The sequence below is a fragment of the Apis laboriosa genome, unplaced genomic scaffold (assembly GCF_014066325.1).
Source record: "Apis laboriosa isolate Shangri-la unplaced genomic scaffold, ASM1406632v1 scaffold12_cov154, whole genome shotgun sequence".
NCBI classification, from domain to species: Eukaryota; Metazoa; Arthropoda; class Insecta; order Hymenoptera; family Apidae; genus Apis; species Apis laboriosa.
The window spans coordinates 4,250,312-4,265,961 of NW_025221207.1; the positions used below are offsets into that span (position 1 = coordinate 4,250,312).

Consider the following 15,650-nt stretch of genomic DNA (forward strand, 5'->3'; position numbering starts at 1 on the left):
TTTTTTTTTGTTTTTTTTTTTTTTTCCATTTTTCACCTCTCTTCGATATCATCAATCAGCCACACAACGAAGGGACACGCAACAACACGCAACACAGAAGAGTGGGACAGGCAAGCACACTAGCACGTATTCTCTGACGAGTTCTCTGTGCGAGAAAAAAAAAAAAAAAAAAAAAAAGATTGCACGCAGAAAGAGTCGGAAGCCCTTCGTCGCAACTCCTTTTCGAAAACGAGCACCAGCCTCAAGGTGATCAACCTGGACGACCTTGAATCTGGGAGGAAAAAGTGTTAACCCTTTGCACTCGATGCTCGATAAACCACCCAGCGATCGAGGCGATACAACGGTTTACGACAATCTTATCACCGACCTGCGTACCTCGCGACTAGCGCACGATCTTCGATCGTGTATCACGAATCACGAGAGAATCGCGACGAGCGTTAAAAAAAAAAAAAAAGAAAAGATATACGCAATATCGGCGAGGACATCCATCGATGTTACCTCGAACGCGGTTCGCAATAAATAATCGAATAATATAAATCACACGATCGAAAGAGACTCGATTTCCGCTCGATTTTATGCTTTTCATCGTCGATAAATATTTCTTTCTTTCTTTCTTTTTTTTTTTTTTTCTCCTCCCCAGAGGTAACACCTTCGACATCCTTCGCACGAGAGCAAAGGCTTAACGGGACCCGGGTAATTTACAGGCAGTAAGGATGGCAGAACTGATAGACCAGCCTCTGGCTACGCTCCGTCTTCTTCATGATCCCTTTCTTGTAATATTGCCTGATGCTACGGCTCAGCTTGTCGTAGTTCATGGCCGGCCGATTCTTTCGTTTGCCCCACAGCCTGGCCACGCGGACCGAGTCCTCGATCTTGAACACACCCTTGCCACGGTCCAGCCAGCGTATACAGGAACCGTGGACGCCCGGGCTCTGAAGCAATTCCTTCAGGAACTGCCAGAGGTGGATGTGCGAGCCGCCGTTACGCATTTTACCACCACCGCCCCCGCCTCCGCCGGTTCCAGCTTGCGACGAGCCGCAATCCTCGTCCTCATCTGGAAGAAAAGAAACCAGCCGATACGCCTCCGTTTTGTCAGTGGTCCAGAACCTCCAGTGGTTGCACTTCGGGGAGGGGGAGTCAAAGTGGTGGCAGTGGTTCTTTGAGAAAATTGGTTGCTGATTTTGGTGTGCTGTGTGTGAATGTGTGTGTTTCATGATTCACGTCCAGATTTCCAGACTGTTAATTGAACGTTAGATTCTTGTGAAGAATTGGAAATGTTGTGATTTTAGTTAATCGCTGATCGATGCATTGTTCGATGATTCACGTGGAAGCTTTTAATGTTAATTGTTGGGTAGATTCTTGTGAATATTGGAAGTATTGTAATTTTAGTTTCGTGGAAGCTTTAACTTTTAATGTTAATTGGTTGTTGGATAGATTGTTGTGAAGATTGAAAGTATTGTAATTCTGATTGCTGATTGATGCGCTGTTCGATGATTTACGCGCAAGCTTTGACATTTTAATGTTAATTGATTGTTGGATGGTCAATTGTTGCCTCTGGTGAAAATTGCAATTCACTTGTAATTCGTTATTTCGAATGTTTATTTAGATGCGTGCAGTTTAATGTAATTTGGCATGGAAATTATTTTCTTATACAATATACGACACATTAGTTTTGCCAGTAGGAATATATTATAGAATCCTTATTAGTTGTTCGATAAGCATATTTTTATTATAATTATTCTAGACAGATTAGTCACTCGGCATATGTTTCCAGAATAACAACAACTGGAATAAAAGATTTGTATAAATGTTTTAATAATCGTGCAATATAAATTTCTTGGTCGATTGCGAAAGCAGATGCAATTATTAGGTTCGTACCAACAGCCAGATAGAAAGCTACAATGTTTGATCGGTATATGGGACATGAGGGTACTTGTGGTCAACATATTAATATTTATGTATAATTATAGCTCTTTCTGTGGTTTATCATTTTGCGGTGTCGATTAATCGCAATTGTACGAGTAACAGTGATGATAATCAGGCACGATGACGATTCCTGATCGATTTTTACGATATGGATAATAAGCGTGCAAAACTTGTTGTGATAGTTACTGTGTTTAGTCAGCGTGGAGAAACCATTTAAAATTATCATATTAATGTTTATTTCGAATTCTAACTATTTCTAATATGGGTTATTATAATGTAGGATAATTTATTAGTCACAGTAACCAATGTTACTGTGATACTGATTTAATTAATATTTCTGTGGTATTAGTGGTGTATTTAATATGTGTGACGTAACATATAATTACTATATATAATTTAATAATTAGAAATAATGATATTTTTTATAATTATTTTTATAATTATAATAATTTAGTAATTAATTTATGCTTACGTTAATTATTGAATTTAAAAGAGACTCTAAATTATAATTAAAATTTTATCTATCACTAAGATGTATTAAGATTTAATTTTTCCACGTGATATCTTTTGAAATTTATATTTTGATAATCTATTCGTATTTGAAATAATCGAATGAAAAAAACATGAAATAAAGTTCAAATTATATTGTGTTAAAAAAAAATTGTAATGATGACAACTAAATTATCATCACAAATACAAACTTAATGTAAAATTTTAAAAATAAACGTGTATATATTCGACTCGAAAAATAAAGAAAATTGATCGAAAAAAAATTGAATATAAATATAATTAAAAGAAGTTATAAAATCATAATAACAAATTGACTTACCATCAGAAAAATCTACGCTGCAAGTAGAGCCCGTGACACTGGCTGGAGCTGCATTCGCAATAGTCGACGATGCATTATTGTTATTGTTAGGAGTTTGAACAACGGCAGGACCCCACGAAGCTGCCAATGTGTTACGTGGAGATTCTTCGACTGCTGCCTTCCAAATTTCCAATTGTGCGTGAAGAATGCTTCCACACTGAAACAGATGAAAAGCGAATATTCCGTTTATTCTTTGAATTTTCACGCAGAAGGAATATTTGACACGAAGAAGAGATATTGAAACGAATAAAATTTGTTCGCCGAATAAATTTCATTATTACTCATCCAATAATTTTCAATTCAAAATATTATTTACCATGTTTCGATTCAATCACGAGAATCGTTTTCTCTGGCATTCTAAAAAAGAAAAAAAAAAAAAAAAAAGAAAAAATCGCGTTATCTCTAATGACTCCATATGGAACCCATTTGCATGAATACCTGTCTCTCGGTGTACGTTAAGAACTTTCAAGAATGTGTTCGGTACTTTTAGCGGTTGCCATTCGGCGGAGAAAGGAAAGATAGAGAAAGAAAGAAAGAAAGAGGGAGAGAGAGAGAGAGAGAAAGAGAGAGAAAGAGAGCCAAGAAAATTTATCATAGTCGGGGATTAATAACGACTTGCAAGAATTCTGTGGTAATGTAAAACAATTAAGTTTCAAGCCGCGCTGGGTAGAGTAGCTGATGGATGAAAATAAATGCAAATTGAAGTCGGTCGACAAAAGTTTTATAAAAAGAATTGGAATATCTGAGCTACGATGATAACTGTAAATCCTCGATTGAATCGACTTTTAACATCGGTGAGTAATTAAAACGATCCACCAAGAATAATGGTAATTGATAGATGATGAACGTACAAGAAGAAAGGAATGACGTTCTTTTGGAGAATGAGTTAATGCGTTAATTAATGTAGACTGGAATTATTGTGGCGTAAAATTTGAAATATTTTCCTTACTTCTTTAATAACGTTTATTAACACTAATTCTACGTCTACGTCAAAAGAAAAACTTCTTCCTTCGTGAATATAACCGTGAATTTAAAAACACGTTGATATCAATTTATAGGATAAATTCTATAACCAGTTCTTATATTAAACACTGTAACGTATCTTTTCGACCCGATTTCAAGGTTCCACTGGAAACCTTAAACTTCACTCACGCGCCGTTGAATACGCTACCTTATCAAGGCCGACCAGCAATAACGCTCTGCAAACTTACACGTCCACGCAGCAGCATTCCTTTCTTAATTAACCAACCCAAATCAAGATCATCTAAAGCATGGTATTACACTGCAAAGGAATCGTTATCGATAAGTAAATGAATAAGCAAATAATTGAAAAAATAAAATAATTGAAAAAAAATCTTGAATTCATCAAAAAATCAATGAAAATTATGAAAAGGAAACAAAAATAAGAGAAAAAAGAAAATCAAATGAATCGAATCGGTATTAAATATTAAATATTAGAATATTTCTGAAGGCGTGGCAACAATTTTGCAATAACGATTTGCAATAACAAGCTTCGATAATTGAAAAGAAAATCACGAATCGTAAAAACAAGAAGAAGAAGAAGAAGAAGAAGAAGAAGAAGAAATAGCGATAAGCGAAGTACGTAAACATTAGAATTCCTGTGAGGTGTTGTCGCAATAAAAAGCAAATTTCAATAACCCTTCAAGAAACCTCAAATCATAAAAGATAAAGAACAGGGAGAGGAAAAACAAGAAGAAGAAAGAAGTGGAAGATGAAATACGTAGGTACATATTAGGATTTCTAAGACGGCTTGTCGTAATCAGACAACAAGCAAACTTCAAATCGCCGAAGAAATCTTAAATCATAACCCATAAAGATGAGGAGAAAGAAAAAAGAAGTAATAGAAGAAGAAGAAGAAGAAGAAGAAGAAGAAGAGGAAGAAGAGGAAGAAGAAGAAGAAGAGGAAGAAGAAGAAGAAGAAGAAGTGGGAGGTGAAATACGTAAGTGTTAGAATTCCAGGGACGGTGTCGTTGCGCCGCAAGAGAAGAGAAAGCGGCTTTTCTGAGACGCAACAGGCACTCGAGCAAGTCAGGCAACCGAGCCAGGCATTCAGCCAGCCGTTGACCCACTTTTCGTTCGTTTCTGCCGGGCAAATAGCGCGTGCACGTATGCGCGCAACCCGCCAATCCTGTTGCTCGACTCACAGCTCGGCTCGATGGAAGCTGGAACACAGGACACCAAAGAGGGGAATCGAGCAACGCACCTTAGATGCAGTTATGCGCCGCACGGATCGTGCACACGGCGGCTACGTGTCACGCGTGCTTCGTGTCTTCGTGTATATGGGATGACAATTATCGAGGCATTCAGGAGTTCAACGAATTGCACTTTTCTCAATCGTACGATTGAGTTAAATTTTTCAAATAGAACTTCATATTTTTGGAAATTATTTTTCCAAAGCGTCGATGGAGCTTTGCGATACATGGCTCTGTGATACATGGTGATGACAATTATCGAAGCAGTTAAAAATTGAAGTTGAACTTTTGTTACCGATTCCAAAAGAAATTTTCAAGCAGAATTCGAATTATTTTGGAAATTATTTTAATAGAAATTGTTTGTATAGAGTTCTAATTGACAATTAGTCTAAATTGCAAACGAAATTCAACTTCTAATATTTCAGATACATCTTAGCCGTATTAATGAATTCCTTTGTTCTCTGTGTAAATTAAACATTAATATTATTTATAATATTATTAATTAAATAGAGATAAAGGAGAAGTTAGCAATGTTTGATCGTGGGTTTATACCGTCTAAGCTTAGAGCAAAGGAAGCAACATTGTTCCCAACTCCGTGACTCCGTGAGACCGAAGAAGGAAGGTGGTCGTTTCGCGAGCATATCGTTTTACCTTTGACCTGAAATTGAACGCGGTTCCCCGCGGGTTAAATAATTCATACGGCGCACACAGCCGATCTTGAAGAAGTCATTAACGTGTATTCCGCATTCGTTATGGGCGCTCGTTCACCCGTGCGAGCCGACACTGTATAATCGACCTTTGGGAATTCGATTCCTCGAACGTTTCTCTGGATCGAATAGCCGGCTTCCCATTGCTCGAGAGACGCGATCATCTCGAAAATTATACGAAGACTAGGGCTTCGCGTGTTCCCCTTTGCTACATAGTTGCTATCCCCAATCGAAAATATTCGCCACCGATCAGCATTTGCAATTCACGAATGTGCAATTTCCATAGTCTCCCTCTCTCTCTTTCCTTCTCTATCTAATTCTGATCTTTGAGTTTCAACGAACAGGGAAGATTATGAGAAAGGATCTTGAGAAGGATCTAAATCAAATAATAGAAGGATAGATAAGATAGTTTGTATTATAATGAAAAATATGGAAAAGGAATTTTTAAGCATCTTCTATTTGGTAATAGATAATCATAATTGACAAGTGAAATACTTCAAATTAACAAGAAGACACGTTGATTGTTCAATAAAATTCCAAGAATTTATATTATCGTTCAATATTCTTAATATCCTCTTCGAATTTTCCAAATTAACCAATAGAATTCAACTACGAATTTCATCTGAAAGGTTAACGTGGAATTCGCAAAATCGTGGATAGTAAATTCGATCACGATTCAAGTCAGCCATGGATAAGATACGATTATCCAATTAGAATACGAAAAAATCCGAATCCACGACTAGTTCCATCCCCTAGTTGCCCTAATGCAAATATATATACCCCCTATTAATTTCCACTGAGTCCACCACGTACGATTTCAAGAGGCAGAGATCCGTTGACGTATCGAGATCACTAGTTCCCGTGTTGCGAGTCAGACCGTTAACCTTCCTTAATTTTTGCACCGCAAAATTACGCCACGTCTCATCGTGGATCGTGACCATCATTGAGCTCGAACTTCGAACAACTTTGTCGTTGCTCTCCTCTTCATTTACCCATGAAGACCGTTATCGAAGCGTGACATTTTTTGGAAATCGGTGAAATCCGTATTGAATAATTCGTAGAGTACACCGAGGTGAATGAAACGGTTAGAAAATTTCTTGAGATGTTACGTTTGGGAGTGTAAGTGTTTTTATTCTTATTTTTCTTCTCTTTGGTCTCGTGGTCGAAAGTATTGTCCTATTGCGAAGAACAGAGTTAATTTTTAGGAAACTAAGAAGAGGTTAATGAAAAGTTTAATTTTTGTTAAAATTAATTAAATTATTCCAACGTTTTAAATACAATGTCATAAAATATAATTGAGGAATAAAAATGCAAGTCCAACTCTATTTCAACAGATTATTCGAAGAAGAAAGTTCTGTTACCTCGAAGATTTTACCAGGAGTTGACATCATAAGAGAAACGTATCACACGAATTCAAGCAGTAATTACTAAATCGAGACAAAGACACTTTACATTCACTTTAACAGGAGTTAATTTGTCTCCATTGTAGTTATTTACTTAAATGGTGCTGGTTGAAAACTGACCAACTAACATAAATCAACATCTATATGAAAATTATATCAACAAATGAGAACGATTAAGGAATGAAAGAAAGAAGAAACGATTGATATTTTTCAATCCACAAGATATCCATATTCAACGAACAAAACGATGATATATTAGAATAATTAATAATCAATGTTAAAAAATCTTAATACATTTTTAAGACACACCACCATATAAATTAAGATTAAATACTGGGTGAAAGAATGGCGGAACGCAACACAAATACCACTTTTATCTTCGATCGAATTTGGCAACATCTTTCGATCAGACAAGCGTCGAGACTATTTGCATTCGTGCGTCACCTCGCGTTAAGCGCTCTTCGATCTTGCTCAATAACGGTCTATCGGGTACAGAGGAACGTGGAATCGGTTGAAACCAACGTATTCCGGCAACGTACAAAAGGTGTACATAGGGAGAATCTTGGTTCCGTTAAGCGGCACAAACCGTATTATTACGCCAGTTGCTTACTCATACACCGTTCTTCTTCCCTTCCACGGAATGGATTACGGGGAAAGAACGTGGACGCGCACCGATTTCCAGGAAATTCACTTTCACCGGACCTTGTCCACGAATGTTTCTCCAGTGACTCGAGCGCCATTAGTTTCTTTATTGGACGTGCTAAGGCTTTTTATATCTCGTTACAAAATGGTATAGATGGCATACGTGTATATATATACAGAGGAAGGGGAAAAATAAAACGGAAACGATTATTAAAAGACTTAATAACCGGTTGGAATTCTAAAGGTAATTCTATGAAATTTGTATCCCGAAGGCATAAATATATATTTTATATATATATATATATATAATTCATTAATTTTTATGAAAGTTGTTTCCTTCTGAGAATTTCTGAAATTTCTGAAAATAATGATACGTTGATTATAAAGTAAGATACTTATCAATTTTCTAATCAATTTTCGACCAATATTCGATTCCACTTTAAAATACTTTACTTCCGATCATAAGTTATCGATATGTTTGATCATTTTCGCAGCTTGATCACGAGTTCTTAATAACCAATTTCCGTAATCGAACGTAATACCCTTTATACCCTGGACATAACATCGTCAGCAGGATGGCGCTTGTTTAATCGTCAGCGGCCAATCATCCTTTCCGACGAACCGTTTTTCGCGTAGCGGCAATTTATCGAAACACCACGAAATTCCATTGACTAATTGCTTCGTTAAAACGGTCCACGAATAATCGTCTCGAGACGAGGCGGCGCGGCGTGGCGTTGCGTAACGGTACACGTTGAAAGTGCGACTTATGCGCCACGACCGATTTAAAAGAGCGGAGAGGACAGAAGCGGAAGAGACGTGATCAATCTTTCGTAAAGATTATTCTCGACTCACCTGAGGGGCACGCTGACAGAATTCCTCTTCCGTGAGGGAAGCCAATGTAGCGCCATCCACGTTGAAGCTCTCCAGTGGGACAGATGGCAATTGCAGTTGCCTTCTGGCCCATTGGATCCAGGCTGCTACGTCCGCGGCGCTCCAACGTCGTGGCTCTGCAATTCAAATAATCGTTCCGAATTTAACCGATTGTTGTTAACACTTTTATTTATTTATTTATTTATATCATCCTCTTGGAAATCGATATTATTAATTGGACTTTGGAATTACTTCGAGGATTATTGATGTTTGGCAATTCGAAAATTCTTTCTTGGAAAATTTAATTTGTTGAAATCAACATAGCGAAAGTTATTTATTACACTTTATATATCTTTCTTATTTGTGCAATTGGTACTCTAATTTCATCTCCTTTCCCCTTAAAATGCACGTATTCAGATTTCACGATCGATACACGATTACTTTCGATTTCACTGTTTCAAACTTTCTACGCGACGCTTATTCCACTTCACCAATCTTCCCTTCCGATCTGGAAAACGAGACGAGTTAATCGCGTCATCGTGAATGAAAATGTTGGAAATGTGATGTTGGCGGAAGCGTTTTTAGGCGACCTTGAACGTAGTACCTCGAAATTTGGTAACTATTCGTGAAAGCACGAAGCGCGACTACGTAACTTGTTCCAAGCATGACATCATGCGACCAACTCTAATAGTCAAACCGGTCGCTCCTACGTCCACGAAGATAACGTCGAACGTTCGCCCGGGGCAAGGTAGCAAGAAGGTCTGAGAGTTTAATGGAGACTCACGCACCTTCTTATTACTCCCATATGGTATATCTATCCGTGGCTCGCTTATTTATTAGGCTACAGTTAGTCGATGATGATATTTTTCTGATCTGATCTGTGTTTCCTCTCTTTGTGGATAATGCTACAACCAAGCTATGTAATAACACAGAGTTAAATTTCACAAATTTGTATTCAGTGCTCAAAATTCGAAAAGGAGAAAGTTGGAAGGTGAGACGATATCATGAGATATATAGTGATAACAATTACATTGTATCTTCGTATATAGGTTGTTCCAAAAGTATTTTTCGTTTTATTACATAGCCTGATTCATTTTTTTTCATCGATATTATATAAAACCATAATTATCGAATTAAATCAATCAGTTTGGAAAAACTAGGATAGTGAAAAATTTGATAAATAGTAAAGTATCGAATTATACGAATAAGTCCATCGTAATTCACAGATCAGATCATTTGTTAATATAATTATTAAAATGAATCGAACGAGGAAACTCACCAGGATGAATACCAAGCGCGACACAGGTGTTGTCAAAGTCTTTCTGCAATTGTTGGATGGCCAGGCTGAGGACAGGCTCTATCTGCTCTCTGGTCAGGTCACCGACGCATTCGCCGGCTTCCATGTCTTCGACGAACCCTGTCCCCACGCTGCCCAGATCCACGGGTCTCAGATTGTACTTCCTCTGAAAGCTGGTGTCCCTCAGAACCTCCCTGAGCAACTGGTGATCGCTCTTTTGCCCGTCCTTGAACAGCTCCTCCTCCTTTTGAAGAGGATTCCTGACTTCGTCCTGTATTCTCTCGAGTTTCAGAACATTTGTTCTCGCGCCGTCCGCGAAATCCTTTCTGGCACCCTTGAACAGCAAGCTCCTCAACGGCGAGCTGTTCTCGAGTTGCACGGGGTCGGGCGAGGAGGAAGCGCTCGACGGGGAGGAAGACAACGTGGACGAGGAATCGCTGGTGTTGCTCGTTGTGCTGCTGTTGCTGCTGTTGCAGCTCGACCGTGGCTCCGACTTGAAGAGGATCTCCTTCAGCAACGGGTGTCCTTGCACTGCGGTATCCTCTTTCTTCGCGAAGAAGTCCGCGTCAAGGCTGTTGTAAATGTCCTCCTCCGTTCTTGGCGGTGTGCACGGCACTGTGCAGTCGGTCGAGTCCTCCCTGTACCCCAGACTCTCGGCCAGAAGTCTGAAATTCGGGTCGAAAGGGGTTGCATTGCGAACCTCGATACGATTTTCGTTTAATTTGTCATTGGAATGAAGAATAGTTCATTTAGAGAACAAATTCTCCTCAAACTTGAGAATTACGATCTATAATAAAAAATTATTGGCATACTGATTAAAGCTGTCGTCTAACAGAATACTGTCTTCGCGATAAAACTGAACGAACAGGCAACGATTCATCGTAAAATAAAGCAGTTAAAAAGATTTATAAATTAGAGAGGAAAGTTTTACCTGGACTCTTGCAAGATGGCCAGAAGATCGAGACTCTTCTCCCTTTTAACCGGCTGTTTCGCGGAGGGTTCTGGGCTTGTCGGGTAGAATTGAGCACTTTGAGGACTTCTGGGTACGTAGTAGGGACTGGTCGGGTATCCTGGTGAACCCTCGTGCGAGTAATTAGGGGACAGTTCACCGCCGGCGCCGGGGTAAGGCGAGCTCGAGTACGTGGTCGGTGAGCCGGGACGCGGCGATTGCGCTTCCTGTTTGATTTGGGCTGGTTTCAATGTGTTTTGCGCGTTCGTCGCGGCATAATCGTCCGAAAGAAGGGATAAATCGAATTGGAATGTGCTGTAATCGAACGACGGCGAATAGCCGGCTGCGGTAGGTACCGTCTGTGGCATCTGGAAAAAAAGAAAACTCCAAATTTATCCGTCATAAAATTTCCAAACGATTTCTAACGTTATAACGTTCTCATTTCAACTTGACAATTTAAAGTGAACTTTAAGGATTTAATTTTAGATTATATATTGTAAATTTAATTATATTTGAAATTATTTGTCATATTTCAATAATAATGTACAAGACAACAAAGAATTTAACAAATATCTATCGAATTTTTACAAATTTTTGAAACAAGAAGGAACTAAATTGCATTAAAACTTGTTTTATAATTGCAGCGCGGCAAATGTTTTTGATTTCCAACCTCGACGATTTATTTTAACTTGTATAAAAAAAAACTCAAAATGGTACACTTTTTTCGAGACGATCCATTTATCTTTCCGCGTGTTGTCCCGCGATTAAACTCGCGTCAGTTTGTTACGCTTCGTAAGTCACTTATGGCTTAGGGCGATCTCTATGTCCATCTTTGAAACTCGCAGACCGTCCGAGGTCGCGATATCGTTCTGTCAACCGTCTAATTCGAGTGTTAACGTCATGATCATTTCGATACGAATGTGCGTAATTGCTTTCACGAGTGCGTTATCTGCTGTTTTTTTTTCTTCTTCTAGATCTATTCTAAGAAAAAGTTTCAATTTCGTTTAATAAAAGATACTTAAAAGAAATAGATATGTGTAAGTCATGTTACAAAAAATTGTGATAAAAACACGCGTGTCACAGATTTTGCAAAATTCGTGATAAATAATCGAGAAAATAATTTTACGTTCTACGATATCTTAAACTGTTTATTAATTTTTAAGCCGAGTAACTCGAGTTTTTCTATAATTAAATATTTAACTTCTTTTTTCATTAAATTTTTTCGTATTAAATAGTTTAAAACAATATCAAATCAAAAATCAAGAAAGAATTCTCTTCTCTTCCACTACACGAACGAATAATGCACACTAATTAAAACCTCAACCGATAAATCGATCAACCTCGAGTTCACAAGGTGAAAAGATCACTCGTGGGATATCGCGCAAAAATATCGAACCCCTTTGTTCGATCCTCGCGATCCTCATCATCAACAATAAAATACCCTTATAAATAATCCTTAACAACACGTTATTATCTCAATCCGAACCACAAAAAAAAAAAAAATAAAAAAAAATAAAAACATCCCTCTTATAAATAATTCGTTAACTCGTTATTATATCTAACCTCTAAATCCAAAAATGAAAAGAGAGTCGCAATAATTAAATATCATCAAATTAAAATCCACCATATCAAATAAACCATGTCTCCCTCCCTCTCAAATAATAAATCGTCTCGCATCAATTATTATTATTATTATTATTATTTCACCATTAAATCAAAAGATAGATCCGACGAAAAGAGGTTAAAAATCTCTCCTCACTCGGTAAGGAAGGAAATGGCCATATTACTCCTATGAAAGGGCCGTCGAGTCGAAACGAAACACACTTTCCCTCCTTACGATGGTGTGCACCTTAAGGGCCCATTTATCTCTCCGTGTGTTTATTGCCCGTCGTGTGTTTGACCTCGCATCAGTTTGTTACGCTTTGTAAGCCCATTACAACGTTCCCAGTGCATCTTCCCTACGCTCAGGCGGGGTCGCGTCTGACATTTTGACGTAGTGCCCCGCAAAGGTCGACGCGAAATAAACGATTATACCCGTATACACGAGGGGCCCGCGGATTTGCACGGTTACAGTGTATATACCGGCGTAGGGACACAATACCTGTATCCCCACCACCCGCCACGGTGGTATACCGTGTAACATCGCGGGTACATTGGCATGGATAGAGAGGGAGGAGGGACGGGGAGGGAGGGATGAGCGTTAGGAGAAGAGATAGGAAAGAAGGTGGGAGGGAGGACACAAAAGAGAACCGCTTATTTCTCGACTTCTCTCTAGCATCCCGCGAAAGGTCCTCCTCTGGCGAGGAGGAGAATGTTTATCTATGCTGATGGGATCTATGAAACGATGGAATTCTTGGACGGGGTCTTTCCTGAATCGCATCGGGCGAAAGAAACGAGTTGCTTCGACCCTTTTATCGTTGATGCTACTTTCTCGGCAGGTAGATGTTTCTGGAAAATGGCGAATCTGATGGAAATGGATTCGAATGTTTGTTTCTCTATGATTCTTTTCTCTTCCTTTTCTTTTTTTTTTTATGATGAATTTATCTTTCACAATTTCTTCAAATTGCGCCTTATACAAGTCTTATTTATTATAATTCGATATTATAATAAATTAAATTAAAAAAAATGTAATTAAATATACATTTGCATAATACAATCGATTCTAAATCGATTGAATCGTTGATCATTTAAAAATTTTCATTTAAACTTTATGCTCTCTCGCATACTCGATTCAAATTCGTCATAATTTAAGGGGATTAAACGCGAGACGATATCTTTGGAACCGTTTAATTAAACGACAGCAATGGGTTGCCACCAGTTTTCAACGAAAAATCCTCTTTTTTTACAGCCGAGTTTTTTACAGCTTTCTCAGCCATCTCCTTGGCCTTTCCTAAGGACTCTCCATTGACGTCACAGCGGGCCAACGGTGCAAAAATGCTGCCTCCTCTCGCGCATTAAACGAAGAATTCCACGCCAATCGACCTCATCATTTTCGAGGGATCAACACCTTTTCAAGATCGAGCGCAGAAAAAGTCGAGCACAGTCGAGAATCAGCGCGATTTAAAAGCTCGATATATCGATGCATCTCGTGGTTGTAATTAATTTTGTTTAAAAGGATACTTTTTTTTTTTTTTTTCTTTTCTGTCTCGACGAACAGCAACGATAAAAATGTCATCTTAATGGCTCGTGCTTGACCATGAATCGACTCGTAAGAGGTATTCAATATTAATTGGGATTGTTGAAGCGTTTGATATAATTGGACAAAAAAAAAAAAAGGAAAAAAAGAATATATTAAACGTGACTTTTTAAAGGATTTTTTATGCAACACGTGGAGATCTAAGAATCTGAAATTGATTGAGAAGGAGAAGAACGTGGAATTATTTTATTTTTCGAACTTAACTTATTATTAGAAGATTTTGAACTGATTGAAATTAATTAAATTGTTTGTTAATAAATGATGGACATTTAATTTTCTATGTATAAATTTTCAAAATTATCATCAATCATTTCGTTATACATATAATATAATTTCATTCTTATTAGATGAAAGAAGTTTGTTCTTGGATTAAATTCGTTTCGATATCTTGAGTTACAAGATTATACGTAAAAGAGATTGAAAATTTATAAAATATATATATATATATATAAAATCAAATGTTATCTTAAAAGTTCCATCGTTAAATTTTATTTCGACGAGTCACGAAGTATAATAAATCGCACAATTGATTAATTAAATTAATGGAATGTCATTAAAACATTTCCAAAGGGAAAGAAAAATTTTAAATTATTGTTAAAGTTACTATTGCAGTATTTCGTATTATATAGTGTTCTTTCGAAATATCGTTTATAAATCGTGAAAGTTTTAATAAGATTGTTGTGATTCATTAATTTGCGATGAATCGTTAATAAGAGAAAGAATACTTGAAATTCATTATTGTCAGTTTGAGATTCACGTTACATAATCGAGGTAATAAAAAGGATAGATTGTGTCATCGATAAATCAAGAAAAAAAAGAAAGAAAAAGAGGAAGAAAAAAATTATACGTAAAGAAAGAACGCCTTAAAACGTTTAAAATATTCTTTAATTTATGCGTTAAATTTTAATCGATTCTCGAAATTAATGAATTTGACACGCACATATATAAACACAGATAAAACACGAAACATCAAAGTCCAGTTTTGAAAGAAGATCGATAGGGATTTATCGGTTTTTTCGGCGATACGCACCTTCGAATGAAAGAAACGGAGAAATGACCGAAATTAATAAGTTGGCAACGGAATTATCACAGTTGGGATTTCATAATAATGATCAACATTTGGAGCAAAAGAAGTTTGCATGTGATATGATAATGCTTTCTAAAATATCCTGACCTTCGATAACACACGTTGAAGAAAGATGTCTTCTTCTTGAATTTTTTTATTAATTTCCGTATAAGACGCGTTTTATTTATTCCCGTCATGCGACAGAAAAGTTTTATTTCTGAATTTCATGGTACATTTACTTACTTCTATTTTTAATTTATTCCTTGCCGCGAATTTTTGTGAATTATTAATAGAGGAGGCTATCGTAAATATCTTCTTCCACGTATCGTGTTATACAAATGAAGTATAATAAATCTGTGCTTCTATATTTCATAAATTATATTTCTGTACTACATTTATATTACACTTTTATATTTCATCAGTCTATATTATATTCTGTACAATATCTGAATCACGTTTAAAATTTTAAGACAAGATTTTGAAAGAAGTTCGCTGACTTGGAAAAAAAAAAAA

The 15,650-nt window shown here is 37.1% G+C and overlaps 1 protein-coding gene across 1 annotated transcript in view; it reads right to left on the reverse strand.

The window, feature by feature from the left end:
* Positions 1 to 36: 36 nt before the first annotated feature.
* Positions 37 to 15,650, reverse strand: part of LOC122720466 (DNA-binding protein D-ETS-4) — a 64,200-nt gene continuing 48,586 nt past the window's right edge. Inside the window, exons 2-6 of the mRNA XM_043947211.1 lie at positions 10,858 to 11,243; positions 9,909 to 10,591; positions 8,612 to 8,766; positions 2,756 to 2,951; positions 37 to 1,054 (exon numbers count right to left, since the gene is read on the reverse strand). Of these exons, the coding sequence (XP_043803146.1) occupies positions 699 to 1,054; positions 2,756 to 2,951; positions 8,612 to 8,766; positions 9,909 to 10,591; positions 10,858 to 11,243 (1,776 nt within the window). The 3' untranslated portion in view covers positions 37 to 698. The remainder of the gene's footprint in view (positions 1,055 to 2,755; positions 2,952 to 8,611; positions 8,767 to 9,908; positions 10,592 to 10,857; positions 11,244 to 15,650) is intronic.